General features: G+C 40.5%; 1 protein-coding gene across 1 annotated transcript; it reads right to left on the bottom strand.

The window, feature by feature from the left end:
• Positions 1-2,623: 2,623 nt before the first annotated feature.
• On the bottom strand, positions 2,624-27,490 carry LOC112260571 (cadherin-4). Its single transcript, XM_024435795.2, has 14 exons — positions 27,258-27,490; positions 25,084-25,209; positions 23,847-24,002; positions 23,604-23,745; positions 22,888-23,051; positions 20,156-20,290; positions 19,231-19,416; positions 18,728-19,041; positions 18,445-18,587; positions 18,044-18,265; positions 17,587-17,820; positions 16,124-16,251; positions 5,342-5,677; positions 2,624-5,147 (listed from the first exon to the last, which is right to left on the bottom strand). The coding sequence occupies exons 1-14, from the start codon at positions 27,306-27,308 to the stop codon at positions 3,951-3,953; spliced, it is 3,534 nt and encodes a 1,177-aa protein (XP_024291563.1). The 5' UTR covers positions 27,309-27,490; the 3' UTR covers positions 2,624-3,950.
• Between the last annotated feature and the right edge of the window lie 495 nt (positions 27,491-27,985).

Raw genomic sequence — 27,985 nt, 5'->3', positions numbered from 1 at the left:
ACGGCGTCCAGTCCTGCTCCATGGCAGGAGTCTTCCTCTAAGCCGATGCCCAGTCCAGACATGGCGTCCAGTCAGGCTCCATGGCAGGAGTCTTCCCCTGCGCCGATACCCAGTCCAAACACGGCATCCAGTGCAGCTCCATGGCAGGAGCCTTTCTCTGCACCGATGCCCAGTCCGGACACGGCATCCAGTCCCGCTCCATGGCAGGAGTCTTCTGCACCTAGGTCCAGTCCAGGCACAGTATTCAGCCTGGGTCCATGGCTGGATCTGCGGGATGAGCGGGTTCTACGCCCCGCACCAGAGCCACCACTGACACTAGACACCCTCCCCCCTAACCCTCCCTTCTTGTTTCAGGTTTTGCGGTCGGAGTCTGCACCTTTTGGGGGGGAGGCACGTCCTGACCATAGAAAGCCTTTATTTTCTATGGTAGAGTAGCATTCTACGTAGCATTCCCTGTAGTCACGGTTCGTTATTCGTTTATTGTTTATTTGTTTTTGTCTTTGCTGAGTTTCACTTTCTTTAATAAATTATGTGGAACTCAACATACGCTGCAGCTTGGTCCGTCAATACAAACGAACATGACAGGTCTCCTGCCTATATCACCAATTTTCATATAACACTGTACTGCATTATTCACATGTATGTTAGCATATGCCATGGTATTATACAGTTTATTAGGTACACCCATCTAGTACCGGGTCGGACCCCCTTTGTCTCCAGAACAGCCTGAATTCTTCAGGGTATTCTACAAGGTGTCGGAAACATACCACAGGGATGTTGGTCCATGCTAACGGGATGGCATCGCACAGTTGCTGCAGACTGGACAGCGGTAGATTCATGCAGCGAACAGCCCGTTCCATCTCATCCCAAACCTGCTCTACTGGGTTGAGATCTGCAGACTGCGCAGGCCACTCTCCTTCAAATTCTCTTATCAACAAGCTATTTTTGTCCACAGGACTGCCACTGACTGGATATGTTTTGTTTGTCGCACCCTTATTGATAAACTCTAGACACTGTCGTGCGTGAAAAACTGGATCCGGTGTGCCTGGACTCGATGATCATACCACGCTCAAAGTTGTTTAGGTGACTTGTTTTTACCCATTCTAATGTTCAATCAAACAGCAACTGAATGCCCCAGTGCCTGTCAGCCTGATTTTTCTATTTTAATCGCCTTAAACATTGAGTTAGGAATAACTCATTTCAAAATAAGCCATTGTCACCATCAATCGTGAATGATAATTCTTCACATTTTAACTAGTGAAATATCCAAACTGTGTCCGCATGCCAATAGTTTGATCTGAAGCAGTTTCTTGAGAATATGCATTTAGATATTCTTCAATTACTGTTTCGTGAGCGAATTAGAGCAGATGGTTTTAATAAACCTTTAACCTGTCTCGTTTTTTTTACATATAAACATGTATCCTGCCTAGTGACGCACACTGTAGCGTTCTGGCCACATGAGAAAATAAATGCTACTATTCAGTTTCAACTCCTAAAATCTCACTAGAAAAGAGGTGTTTTTGGTGTAACAGTAACGTTATAAGCCTAATATGCTGTGGTAGTATAGTCAGTTCTGTTGTGTAAAATACTCATTCATCATTATGTGATCTTGTGGGACAATGATTCAGCTTCAGAAATCATTTTCCAGATTTTTTTGTTACCAGATCTGTGTATTCTCAAATTGAAAGCGCGCTCCAGCAGCACTACACCCCTGCCCATTGCAAACAGCAGCAGTTTAGACAGAAGCCCCCTCCCCCAACTTCTCATTACATTGTTGTGAATTAAGAGTCCAGCACCATATCACAGTAGCAATCCAGCTTGTTTTAACATCCTTATGGAATCAAATACTCCTTTAACATTTCTCTGGTACTTCATCTGTGATAATATTGTTCCTGACAGACATCAGTGATCAACTCTGAAAATCAATAGATTTCCCAATTAATTCTGTGAGTGGGTGGTGGGAGGTGAGTCAGTGTGTCGTTTGAAAACTGGTTAACACTTGTAAAGTCCTCTTTGGTAGAGCCATCTTTATTATTTTATTGGTTGAGCAGTGATAACATCTGAACTACAGTATGTAAAGATGTCAAGGTGTGATAAGAGTGATACTATAAAACAGGATTTTCCAGTCTCAATCTCCAGAAGAACCACTGAAACACTACAGGAGTGAGATTCTAAGAAAGAAATTGCATGAATGTCACGCCCTGACCTTAGTATTCTGTGTATTCGTTAGTATTTTGGTGATGCCAGGGTTTGACATGTGGATTTATGTGGTTTGTTTTTTCTGGGGTTGTTTGTAGGTATGGGATTGTGGTTAGAGTAGTACTCTAGGTAAGTCTATGGTTGCCTAGAGTGGTTCTCAATCAGAGGCAGGTGTTTATCGTTGTCTCTGATTGGGAACCATATTTAGGCAGCCATATTCTTTGAGTGTTTTGTAGGTGATTGTTCCTGTCTCTGTGTTTGTTCCACCAGATAGGGCTGTTTCGGTTTTTTCACATTTCTTGTTTTGTAGATTGTTCATCTTTATTAAAGATGTTTACAAGTAACCATGCTGTGTTTTGGTCCGCCTCTCTTTCCCCAGAAGAAAACCGTTACAATGAAACCATAACACATGACTAACTGAATGTGTATGGTATATGTTCAAGTTTATTATTCTCTCAAAATCAGAAAACATTAAATCAAACTTTTTAGCTCACAATGAAGGACAGGCATACTGCAGGCAGATGCCATATCTCATGACGCATACAGTATAATATATTAGACATGAAAGCTTGCAGCCAGGTCAACATCAATCTCAAACTTTAATGCAGGGGTGTCTAACATAACGCCTGCGAGTTCTTTGAGTAAAAAAAACAACAATAAATATATATATATAATTTGTGGGGGGATACAAACTATTGATAACACAGTATGTTATCAATATACATTAAAATGACTAAAACCAAATTGAAACTGTGTAGAATTGATAATGGACCTACATTCATACAGAAACGTGACTGTGTCCAGCTCGCTAATAATCACTGAAATGAAAGACAGTCAGGGAGTATTGAAAATTCCCCAAACTATGGATAGAGAAAAAAAATAAACATTTTCACGGCGAGAAATATAATACATTTTAAATGCAGCCACCTGAACCTCGTTGAATAGTGAATGTGGCCCCAGGGGCAAAACACATTTGACACCCCTGCTTTAATGCATATCAGTGCATAATAAGCCAAGCCCATGGTAAAAATCTTACATAATCTCTATTTTTAGCTCGAATGTTGAGATGAACAAAAATATAGGCATCATTTAATGTACATTTTCCCAAAATTATATTACCTATGCATCAATAACTTGAATATCATGGGATAAATTAATGCATATGAGACCCAACAGAAAAACAATACACTCTTTGGCTTAAAATGTAAAATATAAGAGAAAAATAGGGTCTTTTTGACGGGTCCCACACTTCTCTGGTACAATATTTTTGTATGTCCCGCTTGGAAACCTTGACCTACTGAACTATGAATTACATCAAGAATTGACAATCCCAGTAAAAAAAGCTTTATCAAAGATAGACACATTTCCTAACCTGAACAATTAATATATCACCCACCACAACATTTGAATGTTTAGAAAAATATTTCACTCCTTTCAAATACTGATTCGATTCCATGATTTCATTATTTTTATTCAATTTCTTCCTCTGTAATCAAGTATCTTCAACTCAATCATTAATTCACAATGTATCAATGAATCATATTTAGGATTATATACCATATGGTAATCGTGATAATAAAAACTAAAAGTGTTATAAAAGAGTTGTTAGCAAACAATGGGTAGAATTCCTGTATTTCAGACCAGCAGAGAGCACCAGTACCTCTATCTCTCTATCTCTTTCTCTCTCCCTAGAAATCACCTTTAAACCCACAGTGTACAGTATGTTATCAAGCTGATGTGAAGTTGTTTTTCTACGCTATAGTACTGGTCTCAACGTATTTCTCAGTGACAGATATTTTCTTCTCTTGCACCACAGCTGTGTGGCTGCTGCTACAGGGTGCAGCTGTGGGCGTGGTGGTGACTTTGACAGCAGTAGCAGAGGCCTCGTTTGACCCTGCCGTGCCACACAGGGAGCTGGAGCTCAACGAGGAAGCATCACCCTGACCTCTCACTTCTACACTATGACATTTGACCTCTAACCCCTGGCCTCTCTGCAGCATGATGACCTGGGCAGCCCCTAAGCCTGCGCTGCACCCTGCTGCCGAGGCTGACCCAGACCCGCTCTCAACAACCAGCACTTTCCTGGACCCGGACAGGCTTCCCTGTGAGAAGTTTCCTCCTGGCGATAGATGACCTTTTCCGATCATGGTCTGGTCTGCCCCCTGTAGAAACTGGCCTCCCCGTGTAATGGTTTGGCTCGTCTCTGTAATAATGTGACCTCCCCCCAAAATAGTGTGGCCCGCTCCCTGTAAGACCTGGCTTGCCCCCATTACAACATGACCTTGTCCTTCCCCACTACCACCTGCTCCTACCTGCCTCTCCAGTAAAATCATGCCCTGAGAACCATGGAGCCCTCCTACCTGCACCACCCCCTGACCCATCACTACCCCCACCTGGCTTACCGCCTGCTGGGCACGGACATAACCACCTCCCCCTCTCTGCTCCACCAGCACCAACTGGGGCTGGGGCTCCACCATGTACATGGTGGGGGCAGCAGCGTCGTACATAGGGGGCTGCTGGATGAAGAGGGTCTTATTGGGCATCACCTTGTTCTCCTGAACCTTGTGGATGGTGGCTGATCCTTGGGCCCGAGTAACCAGGTTCTCCTGTAGGGGTGTGGAGGAGGTGGAGGTGGTGGATGAGGTGTTCAGGGTATTGACATTGAGAGCTGTGTCTCTATTGACCTCTGTGTGGGTGGATGTGGTAGGCCTAGGTCTAGGGGATGACACAGACATGTTGACAGTCTCCGCCTCCATAGCTATTGACCCCTGGCAGATCTTGGCCAGGGTCTTGAACTTGGGCCCCAGGTCGTTGAGGAAGTCCAGGTCGTCATCGGCCCCCAGGAGGCTGCAGCAGCCAACAGAGCCTACCGGTGACCCCTGACCTTCGTAGTCGTAGATCAGTAGGTCATCTCTCTGTTGGTCATTCTGCGCAGCATGATTGGCCTTCTGCAAAGGTCATATGATAGGAACAGATACAGTATATTGACAAATTTATCAAAATGGCTACAATAACGCTGCCCTCAACTCCTATGTTAAAGGAGTAATCCAAGAAATGTACTTTCACCAACTCTGTATAATCTCAATACTAATGCATACACACTTTTACTAGTCTTCAAACAATCATGATCTAAGATACTCACTGCAGAGTAGTACTCCTCTAGGTCTCCCTCGGAGAGAGCGACCCCGTCATAAGCTCCAGCTCCATATCTGGAGAAGTGTTCATGTCCAGTCATGGTTCCTCCACCCACGCCGTAGCTCACCTTCACTCTGCCGCTGGGCTGGTGGGAGCCATGGGAATGGTTGTGCTCCCATGTGCTTATTGCGGACGGGGTGAAGCCGTCCCCGAACACTCCTCCTGCTGATCCTCCTGCAGCCCCTGCATTTCTCATTAATCCCATTCCCCCCCCGTTGTTTGCCAAGTCAACAACTTTGATGGAGCCATCTATCGCCACAGGAATTTGCAGGAGTGGAATTTCCTGTGAGGGGGAATGAGTGGGCCAAATTTCAACTTGGAAATGGATCATAATAAATGTACAGTACCAGTCAAAAGTTTGGACACACCTACTCATTCAAGGGTTTTTCTTTATTTTTACTATTTTCTACATTGTAGAATAATAGTGAAGACATCAAAACTATGAAATAACGCATATGGAATAATTTACTAACCCAAAAGTGTTAAACAAATAAAAACATATTTTATACTTGAGATTCTTCAAAGGAGCCACCCTTTGCCTTGATGACAGCTTTGCACACTCTTGGCATTCTCGCAACCAACTACACCTGGAATGCTTTTTCAACTGTCTAGAAGGCGTTCCTACATATGCTGAGCACTTGTTGCCTGCTTTTCCTTCACTCTGTGGTCCAACTCATCCCAAACCATCTCAATTGGGTTTCAGGTCGGATGATTGTGGAGGCCAGGTCATCTGATGCAGCACTCCATCACTATCCTTCTTGGTCAAATAGCCCTTACGCAGCCTGGAGGTGTGTTGGGTCATTGGCCTGTTGAAAAATGATGCGTATCGCTGCAGAATGTTGTGGTAGCCATGCTGGTTAAGTGTGCCTTGAATTCTAAATAAATCACAGACAGTGTCACCAGCACCACACCCCCACACCATCACACCTCCTCCTCCATGCTTGCAATCTGAGGTGCAGTAAACTCTAATGAACTTATCCTCTGCAGCAGAGGTAACTCTGGGTCTTCCTTTCCTGTGGACAGTTCCATCATAGCGCTTGATGTTTTTTGCGACTGCACTTGCAGGAACTTTCAAAGTTCTTAACATTTTCTGGATTTTCTCAAAGTAATGATGGACTGTCGTTTCTCATTGCTTATTTGAGCAGTTCTTGCCATAATATGGACTTGGTCTTTTACCAAATAGGGCTATCTTCTGTATACCAATCCTACCTTGTCACAACCCAAATGATTGGCTCAAATGCATTAAGAAGGAAATAAATTCCACAAGTTAACTTTTAACAAGGCACCCCTGTTAATTGAAATGCATTCCATGTGACTACCTCATGAAGCTGGTTGAGAGAATGCCAAGAGTGTGCAAAGCTGTCAAGGCAAAGGGTTGCTAAATTGAAGAAACTCAAATATAAAATATTATTGATTTATTTCACACTTTTTCTGATTGAATACCCGAAACATACAATACACTTGCAGTGAAGCCGCTCAACAACTACACCATACCGGTCATCCAACAGACTCCCATTCAGAGTGACACACAGAAGCATCCAGGGTCAATGCCCTCCTCAAGGACACGTTGACAGATCTCCCACCAAGCCAAAAACGTGAACCCGCACCTGCACAGCATCAGCCTCAGGCAAACCGGCATTAGTTGTAAAAACACTGCCCCTCAGTGTCATTCAAACATACTTTTAATTATGCTTTATTTAGACTTTTTTTTCTTTGACTATTATTCTATCTCCTGCACAGCAACTCGACTCCCACTTGTCTCCAATTCCACATCCCAACCCTCAGCTTCCTCAGCCCATCCCATCTATCTCTGCTGGCCACCCTCTTCGGGTTTCTACGCAACACATAACTTTCAACTATGCTGTTATGTTTAACGTTAATCTATATAATCGAATAGAATCCACAGATTGTGGAGGTGAAGATAAATGCCTTTACTAAGAGTATTAGTATAATAGTAATTGACTAACCCGGTCTCTCCAGATCTCCTAAAAGTACTATTTCTAGGGTAAATTTTAGATCAATGCTATGCATTTTCAACCATTCCTGAACCTAAGACCAGAAACAGGCTACCTGAGATCAATACAAAAATAAATGGTCTATTGATTCTGTATCCTCACAACAAAATTTGCAGAGCTTCGATGATTGTATGCCCCAAATATTCAACATTTTGTTGGTGGCAAGAATTCTATATAATAATTTTAGCTGAAAAGCACAGTCTTGAATCTCAGACACCATGGAATCGGTACATCAAAAATCTCTTCCCAACTATTTTGCAATCTGTATGGCACTGGTGTCAACATCCTGGTCCTAAAATGAAACTGGTATACTTTCCTATTTATGCTATTTTTAGTCCTCTGACAGTTTTGATCCTTTATATTGGACAGACAGACCGATTCCCTACCTCCTCCTACTGCCACCTGCCATTTTTGGGGTAATGATGTAATCAATTGGTTGTACTCTTGGATTGAGCAGACCTTCCCGTACAATTCTGAACTTTATGAATGACATAACTCTACCATTCCAATGTACAATATCATTAACCTTTTATAACTAGGGGGCGCTATTTTAATTTTTTGGATGAAAAACGTTCCTGTTTTAAACAAGAAATTTTGTCACGAAAAGATGCTCGACTATGCATATAATTGACAGCTTTGGAAAGAAAACACTCTGACGTTTCCAAAACTGCAAAGATATTGTCTGTGAGTGCCACAGAACTGATGTTACAGAAAAAACCCAGATAAAAATCCAATCAGGAAGTGCCGCATTTTTTGAAACCACCTCATGGCAATGACTCCTTATATGGCTGTGGAGGTGCAAGGAGTCAGCTTACGTTTTCCATGTTTTCCCCAAGGTGTATGCAGCATTGTGACGTATTTGTAGGCATATCATTGGAAGATTGACCATAAGAGACTACATCTACCAGTTGGTCGCTTGGTGTCCTCCGTCGCAATTATTGCGTAATCTCCAGCTGCAGTATTTTTCCGTTTGCCTCTGATGAGAAACCCACTGCCACGAATGATTTATCATCGAATAGATATGTGAAAAACACCTTGACGATTGATTCTAAACAACGTTTGCCATGTTTCTGTCGATATTATGGAGCTAATTTGGAAAAAAGTTTGGCGTTGTAAGTGACTGCATTTTCCGGTCTTTTTCTTAGCCAAACGTCATGAACAAAACGGAGCTATTTCGTCTACACAAATAATATTTTTGGAAAAAATGAACATTTGCTATCTAACTAAGAGTCTCGTCATTGAAAACATCCGAAGTTCTTCAAAGGTAAATGATTTTATTTGAATGCTTTTCTTGTTTTTGTGAAAATGTTGCCTGCTGAATGCTAGGCTTAATGCTATGCTAGGCTATCAATACTCTTACACAAATGCTTGTGTAGCTTTGGTTGAAAAGCATATTTTGAACATCTGAGATGACAGTGTTGTTAACAAAAGGCTAAGCTTGTGTTTCAATATATTTATTTCATTTCATTTGTGATTTTCATGAATAGGAAACGTTGCGTTATGGTAATGAGCTTGAGGCTATGATTACGCTCCCGGATACGGGTTTGGAGTCGCAAGAAGTTAAAAGAACAAAATACCCATTTCAAACATCTTTCCCATAAATACAGGTATTTTTATCAACCAGCACATTTGAGTTCAGTCATAATATTTGTTGTAATATTTGTTCTATCTTTTCTTGCTTCAATGCTTGTTTGAAAAAGAGAGATACTTTGAAAAAAGTACAATTTTCAATTAATTGAAAATGAGACTTGGCAATTTGCACAAAGGCAAAAAAAAGGCATTTTTTTAACAATGGGTGAGCTTTTCTTAGTAATCTACTTGAGAACCATTTAGGGTTCAAGTAAAACATTTGAATAAGTGAAGCTTTTAGAGAGAAGTTTAGTGCTTTTATATTTAATATTCTCAACCCACCCAATTCATATTCATTATATAGATAGGCACGTTTTTATTTTGTCTGGTTTAGCATCCCAGATAAAGCAAAGTATTTTTTGCTCATATGATTTGAAAAACGAATCATCGGGAGTAGGCAGCGCCATAAGTAAGTGAGTAAACTGAGATATGACTAAGGAGTTAATCAGGCCATTTTTTCCATAAATAGACAGGTATTTACCTCTCCATGGTTGCAGGTTCTTGTCTATTTGTACAAGGTTTCTATTGAAATTCATTGTGGAGAGCTTATTTACATCTTTTGTGATATGAATACCAAGTATGTCTACTTCACCATCAGCCCATTTTATAGGTAAACTGCAGGGTAAATGTAAAAGTGGTATTTTTTAAAGCTCCAATAGGTAATATTGTACACTTATCATAATTAGGTTTTAGTACAGAAAAGTTATCTAGATCTTCAATAAGACAATGCAGGGATCTAGCTTGCAGACTTAATATAAAACTTGAGTCATCGGCATACATGGACACCTTTGTTTTTAAGCCTTGGATTTCTAATCCTCTCATGTTGTTATTGGATCTGATTTTAATAGCTAGCATTTCGATGGCCATAACGAATAGATATGGTTACAGTGGACCCTTGGTGACAGTGGACCCAAGGGTCACATATGGTGACCCTTGTTAACTCTGCTTGACAATTCAAAACTCTCTGAGAAGTAGAAGATCTGATCGCATTCTGTCTCCTATTAAAACTTTTTAACCTTTGATGCAAGAGAGAAAGAAAGTAGTCAAGACAACCAGCTTGATTAAGTCTCCTCCATTTTTATTATTCTTTTAATTTAACCTTTATTTAACTAGGCAAATCACTTAGAAACAAATTATTATTGACAATGACGGCCTACACCGGCCAAACCCGGACAATGCTGGGCCAATTGTGCGCCACCCTATGGGACTCCCAATCACGGCCGGATAGGTTGCAGCATGTACAGTTGAAGTCGGAAGTTTACATACACCTTAGCCAAATACATTTAACTTCTTATGGCTGGGGGGCAGTATTGAGTAGCTTGGATGAATAAGGTGCCCAGAGTAAACTGCCTGCTACTCAGGCCCAGAAGCTAGGATATGCATGGTATTAGTAGATTTGGATGGAAAACACTCTGAAGTTTTTAAAACTGTTTGAATGATGTCTGTGAGTATAACATAATTCATATGGCAGGCAAAAACCTGAGAAAAAATCCAACCAGGAAGTGGGAAATCTGAGGTTTGTAGTTGTTCAACTCTTTGCCTATCCAAGATACAGTGTAAATTTGGCCTGACTGCACTTCCTATGGCTTCCACTAGATGTCAACTTTCTTTAGAACCTTGTTTGAGGCTTCTACTGTAAAGTGGGGTGAATGAGAGCTGTTTCAACCAGAGGTCTGGTAGAAGGCCATGAGCTCAGTCAGGCGAACGCCCGTGAGAGGTAGCTGCGTTCCATTGCATTTCTAAAGAAAAAGGAATTCTCCCGTTGATAAAACCATCCTAAAGATGGATTCTATACATCGTTTGACATGTTTCTATGAACTGTAATGGAACTTTTTGACTTTTCGTCTGGCCTGCGTGTCGTGAATATTGATTTGTGAACTAAACGTGCAAACAAAAAGGAGGTATTTGGACATAAATGATGGACTTTATCGAACAAAACAAACATTTATTGTGGAACTGGGATTCCTGGGAGTGCATTCTGATGAAGATCATCAAAGGTAAGTGAGTATTTATAATGCTGTTTCTGACTTCTGTTGACTCCACAACATGGCGGGTATCTGTATGACAGTTTTAGAAACACTCTGAAGTTTCTAAAACTGTTTGAATGATGTCTGTGAGTATAACAGAACTCATATGGCAGGCAAAAACCTGTGAAAAAATCCATCCAATACTAATAATATGCATATCTTAGCTTCTGGGCCTGAGTAGCAGGTAGTTTACTCTGGGCACCTTTTTCATCCAAGCTACTCAATACTGCCCCCCAGCCATAAGAAGTTTAACAAGAAATGTGTGGAGTGGTTGAAAAATGAATTTTAATGACTCCAACCTAAGTGTATGTAAACTTCTGACTTCAACTGTATATCTCACTAGGTCGGGTTTTTTAGTCTCCGAATATCTACTATTTCTAATGTGTCCATAATATTTGTGATTTCCTTAAGGGCACTTGTTGTAACTCCCATCCCGTGAATGGGATCGTTGTCATCATCTGACACTAATTAGCATGACGTGTAACAGGTTAAAGGAAATATTCATAGCCTGTTATACATTAAAAAGTATTAGTAAGTTCATAGTATGTGAGGATCTTAAAACATCTAAGGTTAAGAAGATGCATTCAGTATTAGTTGATAGAGATTGATAACATTCATATAATTTTGTTAAAGTTAAAATCTGTCAAAGGGTACGAATTGTGAGAGTAATGTGTAAACGTTATATTGATTACTTTATTTTGTGGTGCCTAAAAGTGTTCATCTGTCATCTACGAAATGCTCTTAATCTATGAGCCGGAGATCGATTGCTCTGGTCTCCACCCATATTCCTGGGGAAAATCGCGGTCTTTTCTCATTGAACTAAACGTTGAATTGAGAATACAACACCGTATCACTCTCGTGATTATTTCTCCCCTGTTTTCAGGTACTTTATTGATGATAAAAATAGTAATTTAAATGTTATAACTCACTAACATGTCAAGAGTGTTTAAGGTGTGTCTTAGTAACGTCTTGAGGAAGTTAGAGTTAAGTTTGAAGAGAGTAATATTAGCCCTGCTCGGTTGAAGTGAAGAATAGCATCGTACTGAGAGTAGCTGCCATTTTATGTCGATTGTGAATGAACATGTACGTTGTTAATAAGATATTTTGCTGTGTTATTTGTATAATGGGTTTTCTGTTGTTTTGTAATGTGTTACTTTTGTGAAATGATTGAACTAAACGTTGAATTGAGAATACAACACCGTATCACTCTCGTGATTATTTCTCCCCTGTTTTCAGGGGCGTAACAGACGCAACAGACATAAATATTACTAGAAAATATTCCTATTCATGAAAATCACAAGTGAAATATATTGAAACATCGCCTTTTGTTAATCACCCTGTCATCTCAGATTTTCAAAATATGCTTTACAGCCAAAGCAAGACAAGCATTTGTGTAAGTTTATCGATAGCATAGCATTATGTCCAGCTAGCAGCAGGTAACTTGGTCACGAAAATCAGAAAAGCAATCAAATTAAATCGTTTACCTTAGATGAGCTTCGGATGTTTTCACTCACGAGACTCCCAGTTTGTTAGCAAATGTTCCTTTTTTCCAAAAATATTATTATTGTAGGCGAAATAACTCCATTTGGTCTTCACATTTGGCTGAGAAATCGACCGGAAATTGCGGTCACGACAATGCCGACATATTTGTCACAACAAATATTCCAAATTAGCTCCATAATATCGACAGAAACATGGCAAACATTGTTTATAATCAATCCTCAAGGTGTTTTTCAAATATCTATTCGATAATATATCCACCGGGACAATTGGTTTTTCAGTAGGAGCGAGAGGGAAAATGGCTACCTCTGTATTTTACGCAAGAATCATTCTGAGAGCCATCAGGTGACCACTTGCGCAATGTAGCCGCTTATGCTTATTCTTCAACATAAAGGCATGAAACTATGTCACAATGCTGTAGAAAAAGTAATCTGGCTGATAGCCCATTCACTGCTCAATAGGGACGTATCGGAACGCAGAGCATTCAAAACATTAGTCACTTCCGGATTGGATTTTTCTCAGGCTTTCGCCTGCAATATCAGTTCTGTTATACTCACAGACAATATTTTTACAGTTTTGGAAACATTAGAGTGTTTTCTATCCTAAGCTGTCAATTATATGCATATTCTAGCATCTTGTCCTGACAAAATATCCCGTTTACTTTGGGAACGTTATTTTTCCAAAAATGAAAATACTGCCCCCTAATCACAACAGAGAGTGAATACCTTTACGGTCCATTGAGGTACTTAACACTGTGTTATAGTCTCCTACCATTATAATTTGATCATTTGTTGCCTGTAAGTTCAATAAATTTGTATAAATGTTTTCGATGAGGTATGGATCATCCTGATTTGGACCATATAGAATAATGAGCCAAATCTCTTTTTCGTCCACATTCATATTCAAAAAGATCCACCTTCCTTGCGAATCATTCCTGACTATTTGCACATTCAGATCGAAGTTGTTGTTAATTAATATCATCACACCTTTTGAGTTCATTTGTCCATGACAGAAACATTTTTCACCACCCCATTCCTTTTTCCACGCAACTTCATCTAAGGATGTAGAGCGAGTTTCCTGTCTACAGTATATGTTATATTCCTTTTCTTTTAGCCGCATAAAGACTGACCTTTTTAAAATCTGCTAAACAATTACAATTATAACTGGCTATACTTATTTCACCCCTTACCTTAACTAGATACTATTCTCAGTCTAAATTGACCATAATTAGTGCTTGTAAATTTACTGCCATCAGAGGTATTATGACGGTCAAAATTAGCTTTCAAATGACTGATATTTAGAGTTCAAGAAATAGGTTCTAGCAATATTTGTTTTATTCCCTTGCCTGTTTGCCTGTGAGCCAATACCACAGATGTTAGAAAATTGAGACAAGATATTACGTGTGTAGTAAATCTGAGTAGGATGATGTGTATATTGGATGGATTGTGATTTAGTGAGAGTGTGTACGATGTCTGTATAAGAGTAAAACTATAATATGTAATGTCCAGATAAATAATATGCCAATTTGCATGGTTGAGTGTCTATGTGTGTAACATGTAGTGCGTATAGCCTTAATGTTCATGATGATAATTGTTATCCATATCGTATCACCGTCATAGTTACCTTTAACACCATTGAAAAACACATCACAGCATTTCCATAGCAATTTACATTTCACATGATCATGAAAGAGACCTTGCGTTACTCTAGAGACGACTTCACTACAGTACAAATGTATTCCGTACAATATGTTATTATTCCCCAATGTCCCTATTCTAATATCTTCCCCTTGTTTGTTGTAAACATATATAAACGTGTAGACAAATACATAAAAAAGATAGACAAACAATAAACATATTACATTTTAAAACAGTTCTCGACAATAGAGAAGAGAAAAGAGATAAAAAGAGTGAGAGAAGAGAGCGAGAGCAGATGTGTGTGTATGTATAAGTCTGTATGTGTAAGCGAGCATGTAATTGAGTACGTGTGTGTTCATATCCACTTCATATCCACTTCATTTTTACAGTTCCCATACTTTCTTTTTTTCGTAACCTGAAGTCCCTGTAGAATTTAGTACAGCCATTGTGTTATGAAGCTGTCTCAGAATAGCTGTCCATCTATAAAGAGTTTGTCCACAATGAGAAAGGCACGCATACCCTTCTCCCTATGTTGCCTTTGTACCCGGATACAGTCTCTTACGACATTCGTTTATCTCCCTTGGTCACTGAGACTGAATTTGGTCCCTTTAAGCTCCCTGCCTCTGCTTTTGATCAGCTCCTTTTGTTGGTATTGTTCAAATTTTGCGATGATCGGTCGGGGACCCTTGGTCTTGTCTCTCCGAGCTCCAAGTCTGTGCACTCGGTGGAAAGCCACCTTGTTTACAGTTTCTATAGGAAGTTTCAATGGGAATTGCCTGAATTCTCTGATCGCGCCCTCTGGATTATTGGATGTGTCCTCAGGAATCCCATAAAAAAATAGATTTTCACGCATGCTACGACTTTGTATGTCTAGTAGCGACTCCTTCATCACCCTGTTTTCCCTGAGTAGACAATCCATGTTGGAATCGTGGATTTTTACCTTGGCTGTGAGTGCCTTGTTTTCTCCTTGGAGCGTGAGAATTTCACTCTGGCTAAACTCCCCCTCAGCCCTGCTACCTCCTCACACAACTTTTCCAGTGTAGCATGGATTCCAGCCAGAGCACTTGCCTTGACTTCAACGGTAAGTAAATCGTCCGTGTCTGTAGATTAATCTGTTTTACATTTTTTTGTCGGGTTAAAGTTATTTTGTGAGGGAGTATGTTGTTCCTCCATAGTGTAAAGCTTTTGGCACTTTACTGCAACCAGTTGATTTACGAAAAGAGTCTTTCCCACGATGACGACAGGTGTCTGTAGTACAGCCACCTAGCACTCGCGGAATCCACACAAAAAATGGAACACAAACTTGCAGTCCCAGTCGTAAAGGCTAACCGCGTCATGGAATCCTTAGCAACAAAACTTTAGTTCTGATTAAAATCGATTTAATGAAAATGTTTTAATATAAACAACAAACCGAGTGTAGACAGTACAATGTTCTGTTGCGCTCTCTGATGCCGTATCTGATGACATATCTGTATACCAATACAGCCAACTGATTGGCTGAAATGCATTAAGAAGGAAAGAAATTCCACAAATTAGCTTTTAACAAGGCACACCTGTTAATTTAAATGCATTCCAGGTGATTACCTCATGAAGCTGGTTGAGAGAATGCCAAGAGTGTGCAAAGCTGTCATCAAAGCAAAGGGATGCTACTTTGAAGAATCTCAAATATAAAATATATTTTGATTTGTTTAAAACTTTTTTGGTTACTACATGATTCCATGTGTTATTTAATCATTTTGATGTCTTCACTGTTATTCTACAATGTAGAAATGAGTAAAAAAGAAGGAAAAACCCTTGAATGAGTAGGTGTGTCCAAACCTTTGACTGATACTGTATGTCCAAAGATCATTCTTATTTACAACCTCTACTACAGACACCAGTTTGATGTCATCCACTGGCAGTGCCATCATGTATAAAATACCTTGTCTTCTCCTTGTCCCTCGGTGTGATATGGAATCAGGTGTTCTTTAGTGTCAAATGGCATGGCCTTAAAGTCACCTATAGAGGCCACTCCTCCACACAGACAGAACAGCAGCAGGAGGGGCACCACTGTAAACACACATTCCAAATTTCAACTAATGTTCACAAAACACAAAGCCCAAGACATGCTGTTAGGTGAGAGGTCTGAATGCCTTGGGACAAAGGGTTGTAGACATAACCCATCAATAGCTATGTTTACATTACCGTGTCCAGTGATTTGTTGTCAACATTTCGAAAGTTTGAATAGAAAATTGACGCGACAATTGCATGCTATTGTGTGTTTCCATTTAACTATCTTGAGTCAATAAAAACAGCTAAACGTAATGACGTCACACCTAAAATTTATACTCTTAGAAAAAAAGGTGCTATCTAGAACCTCAAAGGGTTCTTCAGCTGCCATAGGATATCCCTTTGACGAACCCTTTTTGGTTCCAGGTAAAAACCCTATATGTAGAACCCTTTACAAAGATGGTTCTACAATTCTACAAGGAACCCAAAAGAGTTCTACCTGGAACCAAAAGGGTTATCGTATGGGGACAGCTGAAGAACCTATTTTGAACCCTTTTTTGTAAGAGTGTACAGTGTAGAATAAAAAAAACTGGTGTTTCCATTTTCCATTTAGGCAAATTGCACATTAGGCCTAATAAATTGGTGAAGGTAGCTTATGCCCTCTATCTGTTTCATGTCTCAGGTAGCCCGCGAAAGCCAGAATGAACAGAATACAATCATTGACAAAAATGTGCTATATTCAAACAACGATCCTGTGCATGGTCCGTGCCATGGTGAAACTTGCACTCCTGTAAATCTGAAATAATTGGATGGTGAAACTTTCTAGCCAATCATAAAAGCAAGGTGAAGCAATTCATACATTCTTGAAAGTCAGGACAATCCTTGTCCTGCAAAGAAAACATAATTTTCATAGTTGAAAAAAATGGCTGAAGCAAGAACTATGCTTTCAGAAAGAAATGTGGAGTGGAGTTTTATAGAAGCGTGATGACATCACGTGCCTTCAAAATGATTCAACAATCATAATTTACTCAAAAAACACTGTTTCCATCATCATTTGTTGCAGTAAAGAAAGCAGGACAAAATAAAAAACCACCCCTGTAGAAAAGATACAAATGTTGTTGATCTTTAGAAAATGTCTCCTACATGTACAGTATATCTGCCATTTCCATTACACACGTCAACATATATTATTTTGTGACATTGCTTTTGTCGAATAAACCTGGGTCAATGTAAACCTGCCTAGTGACTTGTCTTGCCCAACTTACTAATCACTCAAAACATGTTGAAATACGTTAGTCAGCAGCATTATGAAGCAGTCTCTCCTCCCTAGATCTTTATCAAGTAGGCAGTTTGAGGAAGCCAACAGAGGATGAAGTTAACAGAGGGCCTACTCACGCAGTAACAGCAGGAGGCCCAGAAGGAGCAGCAGGATGGCAGATGCTCCTAATGTGACGTCCTTACCCATCTCCCAGGCGAAGCAGACCTTATTGACCTGATCACAGGTGCACACATCCACGTTCAGAACCTGGATGTCAGCACAGGCCTTCCCCTGCTGGTCACTGATCTCCATAGCAACCTTGTACTGACCTGGCCACATGTGGGCATTGTCTCGTAAAATGGCAGTGGTAGCTAAAATAAATATGAGAGAGACAAAACAAATATGAATTATACAAATCTAGACATCAAATCTATCAACCAATTCCATTCAAACACACCACAATATGTAATTTAAGTTCAGTTTAAAACACCTTCTATCAGGATCAACAAAATAAAAGCAAAACACCCCTTGATTAAGCTTGTCATACTGTCTATCTGATTACTAAACCCCAAAGTCCCAGATTAGTTATGTTACCATTGAGGTGCTCCACTGTCCACTTCTGTTTGCTGTCCCCCTGAATCACTCTGAACTTGAAGGGAGCTCCGTTGGGGAAGGTGTCCCCATCCACAGCCTTGACATACACAGTGGTGTCCCCCAGACACATGGTCGTAGTCGTAGCTGTCAGTATGGGACAGTGGTCGTTAAAGTCCTCCACCTGGATAGCTATTGTCCCTGTGGCCGTTTTGGATGGCAGATCTGTACACCAAAAGAAAATACAGAATTACGTACAGACTTGACTTATTCTCTTTTAGCTCCAAGTGGAGCAAAGGTCCTAGAGTGCATCTTCAGTCGCCAATGTTCTGGACAGATTTCTTGACTTCTTGATATCTTACAGAATGGCATGAGGACAAATTGATTATAGTATGGGTACTTGCCGGTTGTGATGGCTATTATCTTGGCGTAGTATGTTCCATTGACCAGGTATTTGGACTCCCGATCAGGCACTTTGTTCAGCTTGATCTCTGCTGTCTTTTCATCAATGATCAGCCAGTTGTCTACATCGGATTTTTTGGCATACCTGAGTAAATGATAATGACAAGAGCACACAATTAGGATCAACTCAATGATCCTTTAGTAAGACGGAGATTAACATAACATAAAATCACATTACATAATATTCACTCTGATAAAACAATATGAAAACATCTGGGACCTCACCTAACATTGGTAGCAGTCAGTAGTGTGTCACTGTCGATGGCTGCGTAGGTAGTGATGACCTTGTTAATGGTGACTGTGGTGGAGTCCTCAGAGATGGTCACCACTTTAACCATTGGCTGGAATTTGGGGCCCTCTTTCTGGTTGATCACATTTATCTTGATGGGGTAGGGCTTACCACCGCCCGTCATACCCCCGCCTGCAACCCCTCCTCCTCCTATCCCTCCACTCGTAGAAGAGGAGCCAAAGTAGTACACTGCTTTGTTGGAAACACTTATGACAAGGTTGAGCACTTTCAGCTCCTCATAGTCCAGTGCCTTTAGATTCAAACAGCAGGGATAAACAGTAGAATGAGTCCAGTGATACAAACAATGTTGTAATATTATGAGAATTGGGAAGACTAGTAGTTACAAGACACTGAGGCTGGAATTACATTTAAAAGAAAATGTTTCGAAATGCTTTCGATTAAATTCAAGCCTGAGTCAATCTTCAATCATAGCCCATACCTTGGTTATCATAATAATGCCTTCGTTGGTCTTGGAGTCGGTAGTGATAGTGAAGTAGCCGGCTTCGTTGCCTGTGATGATGGTGAACACAGCCAGCCAGTTCTCAGTGTACATCAGGTCCAGATCAGTGGCTTTGATCCTCAGCACCTCCACATTGACCGTGTTCTCCAACACACTCCCCTCGTACTGAAAACACACATTCATACATCAAAAGTTCATACATCCCCAGCAACATATTGCTTATTTGCCAGCAGCATACCACCCTGCATACCACTACTGGCTTGCTTCTGAAGCTAAGCAGGGTTGGTACTGAGACCAGATGCTGCTGGAAGTGGTGTTGGAGGGCCAGTAGGAGGCACTATTTTCTCTGGTCTAAAAAAATATCCCAATGCCCCAGGGCAGTGATTGGGGACACTGCCCTGTGTAGGGTGCCGCCGTCTTTCGGGTGAGATGTTAAACGGGTGTCCTGACTCTGAGGTCATTAAAGATCTCATGGCACTTATCGTAAGAGTAGGGGTGTTAACCCCGGTGTCATGGCTAAATTCCCAATCTGGCCCTCAAACCATCACGGTCACCTAATAATCGCCAGTTTAAAATTGGCTCATTCATCCCCCTCCTCTCCCCTGTAACTATTCCCCAGGTGGTTGCTGCAAATGAGAATGTGTTCTCAGTCAACTTACCTGGTAAAATAACAAATAAATAAAAAATTAAATATTGCAGTGAATTTCGGGTGTCCAGCAACTGTCAAGCCAACACATTAACCATTGCGCCAAGAGATCTGAACTTCTCAACGAGGCTGCTAGGTGTTGGGTTATGGTTGCTACAACATAATAAATATAAAAACACTATTATACTGATTGGGTTATTGTCGCTTCAATATAAATATAATATAACCTATAACAAGGTTGAGAGGTTGAGATCTTACATATTCTTTCTCCAGGGTGGGGATGTTGTCGTTGATGTCCAGGATTTTAATCACCACCTGTCCTGTTCCTGAGTTTCCACCCATTGCTCCGTTCATGTCTGAGCCTTTTACAGTCAGGGTGTAGGTGTCTTGGGTCTAGACAACCAAGAAATATAATAGAGCTTATAGTTAGTTACTTATTGTTGTAGATATCAACATTACTGGCTGTGAAAGTGTCAATGCATACAATGCATACAGTGCTGTGGTCACTTTTGTGAGCAGGCCTTTCTAATCCACCTGGCCTGGGTATCCTGGAATGATATTGAACTCATCCCGTCGATGATGCCTGGTCGATCTTTAAAAGTAACTTCCTCACCATCTTAAATAAGCATGCTCCTTTCAAAAAATGTAGAACTAAACAGATATAGCCCTTGGTTCACTCCAGACCTGACGGCCATTGACCAGCACAAAAACATCCTGTGGCGGACTGCAATAAGCATCGAATAGTCCACTCGATATGCAACTGTTCAGGGAAGTCAGGAACCAATACACGCAGTCAGTCAGCAAAGCAAAGGCTAGCTTTTTCAAACAGAAATTTGCATCCTGTATCTCTATCTCCAAAAAGTTTTGGGACACTGTCAAGTCCATGAAGAACAAGAGCACCTCATCCCAGCTGCCCACTGCACTGAGGCTAGGTAACACGGTCACCACCGATAAATCCATGATAATCGAAAATTTCAAGAAGCATTTCTCTACGGCTGGCCATGCTTTCCTCCTGGCTACGAGCCTCCCCAGCTTCTCCTTCACCCAAATCCAGATAGCTGATGTTCTGAAAGAGCTGCAAAACCTGGACCCGTACAAATCAGTTGGGCTAGACAATCTGGACCCTCTCTTTCTAAAACTATCTGCCGCCATTGTTGCAACCCCTATTACCAGTCTGCTCAACCTCTCTTTCGTGTTGTCCGAGATCCCTAAAGATTGGAAAGCTGCCGCGGTCATCCCCCTCTTCAAAGGGGGTGACACTCCAGACCTAAATGCCTATAGACCTATATCCATCCTGCCCTGCCTCTCTAAAGTCTCCGAAAGCCTAGTTAATAAACAGATCAATGACCATTTAAAATCCCACCGTACCGTCTCCGCTGTGCAATCCGGTTTCCAAGCAGGTCACAGGTGCACCTCAGCCACGCTCAAGGTACTAAACGATATCATAACCGCCATCGATAAAAGACAGGACTGTGCAGCCGTGTTCAAATACCTGGCCAAGGCTTTCGACTCTGTCAATCACTTATTGGCAGACTCAATAGCTTTGGTTTCTCAAATGACTGCCTCGTCTGGTTCACCAACTACTTTGCAGACAGAGTTCAGTGTGTTAAATCGGAGGGCCTGTTGACCGGACCTCTGACAGTCTCTATGGGGGTAGCACAGGATTCAATTCTCAGACCGACTCTTTTCTCTGTATATATCAATGATGTCGCTCTTGCTGCGGGTGATTCCCTGATCCACCTCTATGCAGACGACACCATTATGTATACTTCTGGCCCTTCTTTGGACACTGTGTTAACTAACCACCAAACGAGCTTCAATGCCATACAACACTCCTTCCGTGGCATCCAAATGCTCTTAAACGCTAGTAAAACCAAATGCATGCTTTTCAACCGTTCGCTGCCTGCTCCCGCGCGCCTGACTAGCATCACTACCCTGGACGGTTCTGACCTAGAATATGTGGACAACTACAAATACCTAGGTGTCTGGCTAGACTGTAAACTCTCCTTCCAGATTCATATTAAACATCTCCAATACAAAATCAAATCTAGAATCCTTCACTCACGCTGCCAAACTTACCCTAGTAAAACTGACTATCCTACCGATCCTTGATTTTGGCGATGTCATCTACAAAATAGCTTCCAATACTCTACTCAGAAAACTGGATGCAGTCTATCACAGTGTCATCCGTTTTGTTACCAAAGCCCCTTATACCACCCACCACTGCGACCTGTATGCTCTAGTCGGCTGGCCCTCGCTACATATTCGTCGCCAGACCCACTGGCTCCAGGTCATCTATAAGTCCATGCTAGGTAAAGCTCCGCCTTAGCTCACTGGTCATGATAACAACACCCACCCGCAGCATGCGCTCCAGCAGGTATATCTCACTGGTCATCCCCAAAGCCAACACCTCCTTTGGCCTCCTTTCCTTCCAGTTCTCTGCTGCCAATGACTGGAACGAATTGAAAAAATCACTGAAGCTGGAGACTTATGTCTCCCTCACTAACTTTAAACATCAGCTATCTGAGCAGCTAACCGATCGCTGCAGCTGTACATAGTCCATCTGTAAATAACCCACCCAATCTACCTACCTCATCCCACACTGTTTTTATTTACTTTCTGCTCTTTTGCACACCAGTATCTCTACTTGCACATCATCATCTGCTCATTTATCACTCCAGTGTTAATCTGCTAAATTGTAATTACTTCGCTACCATGGCCTATTTATTGTCTACCTCCTCACGCCATTTGCACACACTGTATATAGACTTTCTTTTTTCTATTGTGTTATTGAATGTACACTTGTTTATTCCATGTGCAACTGTGTGTTGTTGTTTGTGTCGCACTGCTTTGCCTTATCTTGGCCAGGTCGCAGTTGTGAATGAGAACTTGTTCTCAACTAGCTTACCTGGTTAAATAAAGGTGAAATAAGAATAAATAAAAACATGCACAGTACACTGTATAATAGTATACCAAGGTATCTCTCTCACCTCTCTGTCCAGCGTAGTCTGGCGAACCATGATCTCTCCAGTCTGGTAGTTGATGGCGAACATGCTATCTGAAGAACTCTTCTGCACTATGCTATAGTAAATCTGAGAGTGTAGCGTGTTCACTTCATCTGCATCTGTGGCTAAAACTTTCATGACAACGGTTTCTGGAATTGACGAAGGGAAGAGTTACTTGTGCAGTACACCAGTACTACTACTGTACTATTACTATTACCACTACTACTATTACCACTACCACCACTACCACCACTACCACTACTACTACATATGTAGGATCTTAATATGAGCCTGTTTGCTACAGCAGGAAAATAATCCTGCAGCAAAAGGAAATGTGAATTATTATGTGGATTTGATGCACATTTTTTCATTAGGTCATTAGGTCAAATAGAGTCTGACATTTCAAAGTGGAAATTACAAACTTTAGAAGCCTATTTAAAACACAAATACACTAAACATTTGAATTTGCTGTGAAGATAAAAATCTCAGCAACCAAAGTGATCAAATTAAGATCCCACATCTGTACTACTACGACGCCGATGACTACTACTACTATTACTGTATCACTACTGTGACTATTTCACTGATAACACTGGTAATAACACTACTACTACAACAGCTACAGCTTGAACCATTACCACTACTCTGGCTACTAATTCTCATCAAGTTTGATAGAAACATTTAAAATAATTGGAACATGCCTGCAGCACTGGACTCATTAACGGATCCAGATTGGCCAAAGACGAACACTGGTTGGCAGTCATTCTGGTCCTCAACGGAAATACGCAGGTCAATGTCCTTCTCTGCTCTGCTTCCATTGCTGTATGTCGCTACTCCAAGTAACTAAAAGAGAGACCATGTTAGAACATCAGACATTCATTAATATCTTACATCTTGAGCACAAGCATTCCATTCCTTGGATTAGGTTTTACTGGGTAGCTTACGTGGTAGGAAGGTATCTTCTCTCTGTCCAGAATTCCATTGATTCTGACCAGGCCTGTATTTGGGTTGACAGTGAATAGGTTCCTGGGGTTTTGGTCTGCACCGATCCCAGTCAGTGAGTAAGTCACCTTTGACATGTAGTGCTCATCAGAGCGAATCTGTCAAAAACACACATACCAATCAGTCTTGAGAGTAAAATACTATTATTATTGTAATAGTGTTGATATAATAATAAGCATCGGTGAATAGCTAGGATAATACCACAAAAGCCTTTCTTTTTTTTTACGGAACCTATTTTTGGAGTATAGCCGAAATGTCAAATGTACATCTGGAGATGTAGCTGAACACATGCTTTCATATCAAGGTATACTGTAGGTATGAAACTATTGATAGATGAATGGCATGTTTGTGTTGTAGAAGAGAGATACAGGCAGAATGTGTTGTTGAAAGACTTGTTATTTTACGCTGCTACTCTCTGTTTATTATCTATGAATAGTGACTTTAATAACTCTACCTACATGTACATATTACCTCAATTACCTCGACCAACCGGTGCCCCCGCACATTAACTCTGTACAGGTACCCCCTGTATATAGCCTCACTATTGTAATTTTACTGCTGCTCTTTAATTATTTGTTACTTTTATTTCTTATTGTTTACTTATCTATTTTTTGTATTTTTTATGTTTACTTAGCAGGTATTTTTCTTAAAACAGCATTGTTGGTTAAGCATTTCACTACACCTGTTGATTTCAGCGCATGTGACAAATAACATTTCATTTTATTTTGATTTGTTTTGTTTTTAGACTAAACCATTGCTCAGTGACTGTAAGTATGACCGCACATTGGGCTGTATCTCTGAGCAGCTTGTTCCTAACACAGAAATCACAAACATAACGATTACACAGGTATTCCTTCACTTTAGAGTCCAACATCTAGCTGACACAGATATACTGTATGCAACCAACCTGATCAGTAGAAAGTAAGACAACATTCAGCAGTTCTTTGGTTCAAAGTACGGACATCGACAAACTTTCAAAGTGCTAATGTTGACTAAACGCTAAAGCCCTCTATCTTCATGGATCTTATTATGCATGATTCATTCTAGACAGACAACTGACTTATCCGATGTGTGGCCTAAAGAGCTATGCCATGCTCAGACTTTTTCATGTCTCATGGTTGTCAGAAACATCTGAATCACTCCATGAGTTAGAGTAAGATGTATAGGAGCAGATCATACCTTTGAGATGTACTCTTGGCTGGTGTAATCTACATTCTCCTTCAACCTCTTAGGAGGAATGATCCATTCTCTCTTCTGTCTTCTCAGCTTCAGCCCACCGCCTTCTGCTGCCACCACACATAAAAACTGCAGAAAATACAAAAGAAAAAAACCCAGCATTATAATATTGACTCACTACGAAGGCCTATGGGTTTTATGCTAACGTGATAATAACACTGTAATAACACTGCATTGCTCCTAAATAACTCACAACTGCAGACTACAAGTTGCTCAATAACCTATACATTGAGTGTACTAAACATTAGTATGTGTAAGGTCCCTCATTCGAGCAGTGGATTTCAAACACAGATTCAACCACAAAGTCCAGGGAGGTTTTCCAATGCCTTGCAAAAAAGCAGACGTTGAATATCCCTTTGAGTATGGTGAAGCTATTAATGAACTGTTAGATGGTGTACCAATACGCCCAGTCACTTCAAAGATACAGGCATCCGTTCTAACTCAGTTGCCAGCCAGGAAGGAAACCACTCAGGGATTTCAATGAGGCCAATGGTGACTTTAAAACATTTCGAGTTTAATGGCTGTGATAGGAGAAAACTGAGGATGGATCAACAACACTGTAGTTACTCCACAATACTAACCTAAATGACAGGGTGAAAAGAAGGAAGCCTGTACAGATAAAAATATTCCAAAACATGCATCCTGTTTGCAATGAGGCACTAAGGTGAAACAAAACAAAATATGGCAAAACAATTAACTTTATGTCCTGAATACAAAACGTTATGTTTGGGGATAATCCAACACAACACATCACTTAGTACCACTCTTCACTCTTCGTACCACTCTTTCAGGCATGCTGGTGGCTGCATCATGTTATGGGTATGCCATCGGCAAGGACTAGGAAGCTTTTTTAGGATAAAAATAAATGGAATAGAGCTAACCACAGGCAAAGTCCTATAGGAAAACCAAGTACAGTCGGCTTTCCAACAGACACTGGGAGACAAATTCACCTTTCAGCAGGACAATAACCAAAAACACAAGGCCAAATATGCACTAGAGTTGCTTATGAAGACGACATTGAATGTTCCTGAGTGGCCCAGTTACAGTTTCGACTTAAATCAGCTTGAAAATATATGGCAAGACTTGAAAATTGCTATCTAGCAATAATCAACAAACAACTTGACAGAGCTTGAAGAATTTTATAAAGAATAATGTGAAAATATTGTACAATATTACCCAGAAAGACTCACAGCTGTAATCACAGCCAAAGGTGATTTTAACATGTATTGACTCAGGGTGTAAATACCTGTGTAAATGACAGTTCAATAAAATTGCAAAAATGTCTAAAAACATGTTTTCACTTTGTCATTATGCGTTATTGTGTGTTGATGGGTGAGATTTAATAAATAGATTTAATCCATTTTGAATTCACAACAAAATTTGGAATTAGTATGAATACTTTCTGAAGGCCTAACGTGTAGTTTCTTGCCAAGGCAAATTATAATTGCATGTTTATGCCAATTCATAATCAAAGACATATGACAGGCATACTTATAACTGAAAAGTATATAGCTTTAAGCTATGCATAGTTTTCGTTCACTGTAACAACGACAGGAAGCTGTATTCAGTTTATGATAAAATCGTTATCGTCTGTATGCAGAAGACCCAATGAAAATGTTGAACAAATCAATTTCACAACATTTAAACTAAGAGAAAGTTGTGATAGTGATATCAGTGTCGATTGTTGCTGTTGATAGATATCATATTCAGTGACATTCTAAAATCGGAGCGAAGTTTTTCACCAGCTGTTCTTTCACTGACATTGACCAGATGTGTTCAGACTTTCTCTAGGCAAATGACCACTGGGCACCATTACGCAGCTAAACTGTTTTTGTTCTCAATCTCATGTTGTCCGTAGTCGGTGTTGCACGCGAAATATGAACGGGAGAGTAATAAAATAGCGACAATATGAAGTAAATGTTCTCTTCAAATAAGTGAAGGTTACAATCCTAAAAAGAAAACTGTTTTTTTCCGACATTGTCATTGAGATGCTCACATCTAGGCTGCCTGAGAAGTGTCGCACCTAAAAAAAAACAGTGCCGTTATTGCTCGTGTAGCCTATACCTAATTACCAGCATTACCACGCTGCAATATGAAAAATAAGAAGTTTTACTCACCGTTAGTATGAACGGCAATAATAAAACAGTGGCTGTGGCTACACGGGCCATTGGAATGATTGTTGACTTAGCTAAAATGCTCCCCTGTTGAAGTGTAGCCTAATCCTTAAATCTGCTGCTCAGTATTTTCTGTTGTAGCCTACATCAACTTCGGCCTTTTCGAAATGGTAAACTCTTTATTCTTTGATTATACAGACTGCAATAGGCGGCGTCTCTCAACTAGTTTCACAATAGCATCGCTCATAGGCTGATTACAGAAAGGGCGAGGCAAAAGTTGAAGCTTGGTTCATCACACATAGATGGAATATTTGTGCACAGCTCACATACAGTAGATTGAGTATTTGTGCACAGCTCTGACCGGGAAAGCTATTATTATTGTGTGACAATATAGAATGGATATCACCTATGAAAACAAATTGGTTTATTTATCACAATTGGTCACCAATATATGTTGCCTTCCAAAATGGTCCAAGAAGTGAATGTATTGCATTTAATCATTCAAACTCTCTAAAATATGTGGACTTGATCTTGAATCCAGTGCTCTCTCACTCATGTGTTAAACTTCACCTCAGGACTGTCACATTCCCAAACTGCCTTCAGCTGGGAAGGACAAGGACAACACTCACAGAATAAGGAAGGTGTGTTGGGTCATTGTCCTGTTGAAAAACAAATGATAGTCCCACTAAGCGCAAACCAGATGATGGCAAATCGATGCAGAATGCTGTGGT

Source organism: Oncorhynchus tshawytscha, linkage group LG10 (assembly GCF_018296145.1).
Source record: "Oncorhynchus tshawytscha isolate Ot180627B linkage group LG10, Otsh_v2.0, whole genome shotgun sequence".
Taxonomy (NCBI): Eukaryota; Metazoa; Chordata; class Actinopteri; order Salmoniformes; family Salmonidae; genus Oncorhynchus; species Oncorhynchus tshawytscha.
Note: the sequence above shows the minus strand (reverse complement) of the source record. Positions and strands in the feature narration are given on the sequence as shown.

Excerpts from the sequence above, each read along its gene's own strand:
- LOC112260571 (XM_024435795.2), bottom strand. The coding sequence starts at position 27,308 with ATGGCCCGTGTAGCCACAGCCACTGTTTTATTATTGCCGTTCATACTA. Across the intron at positions 20,291-22,887 it reads AGACTACGCTGGACAGAGAG|ACCCAAGACACCTACACCCT; the intron begins GTGAGAGAGATA and ends TTGGTTGTCTAG. Across the intron at positions 16,252-17,586 it reads GGGCCTCCTGCTGTTACTGC|TGGTGCCCCTCCTGCTGCTG; the intron begins GTGAGTAGGCCC and ends GTGTGTTTACAG.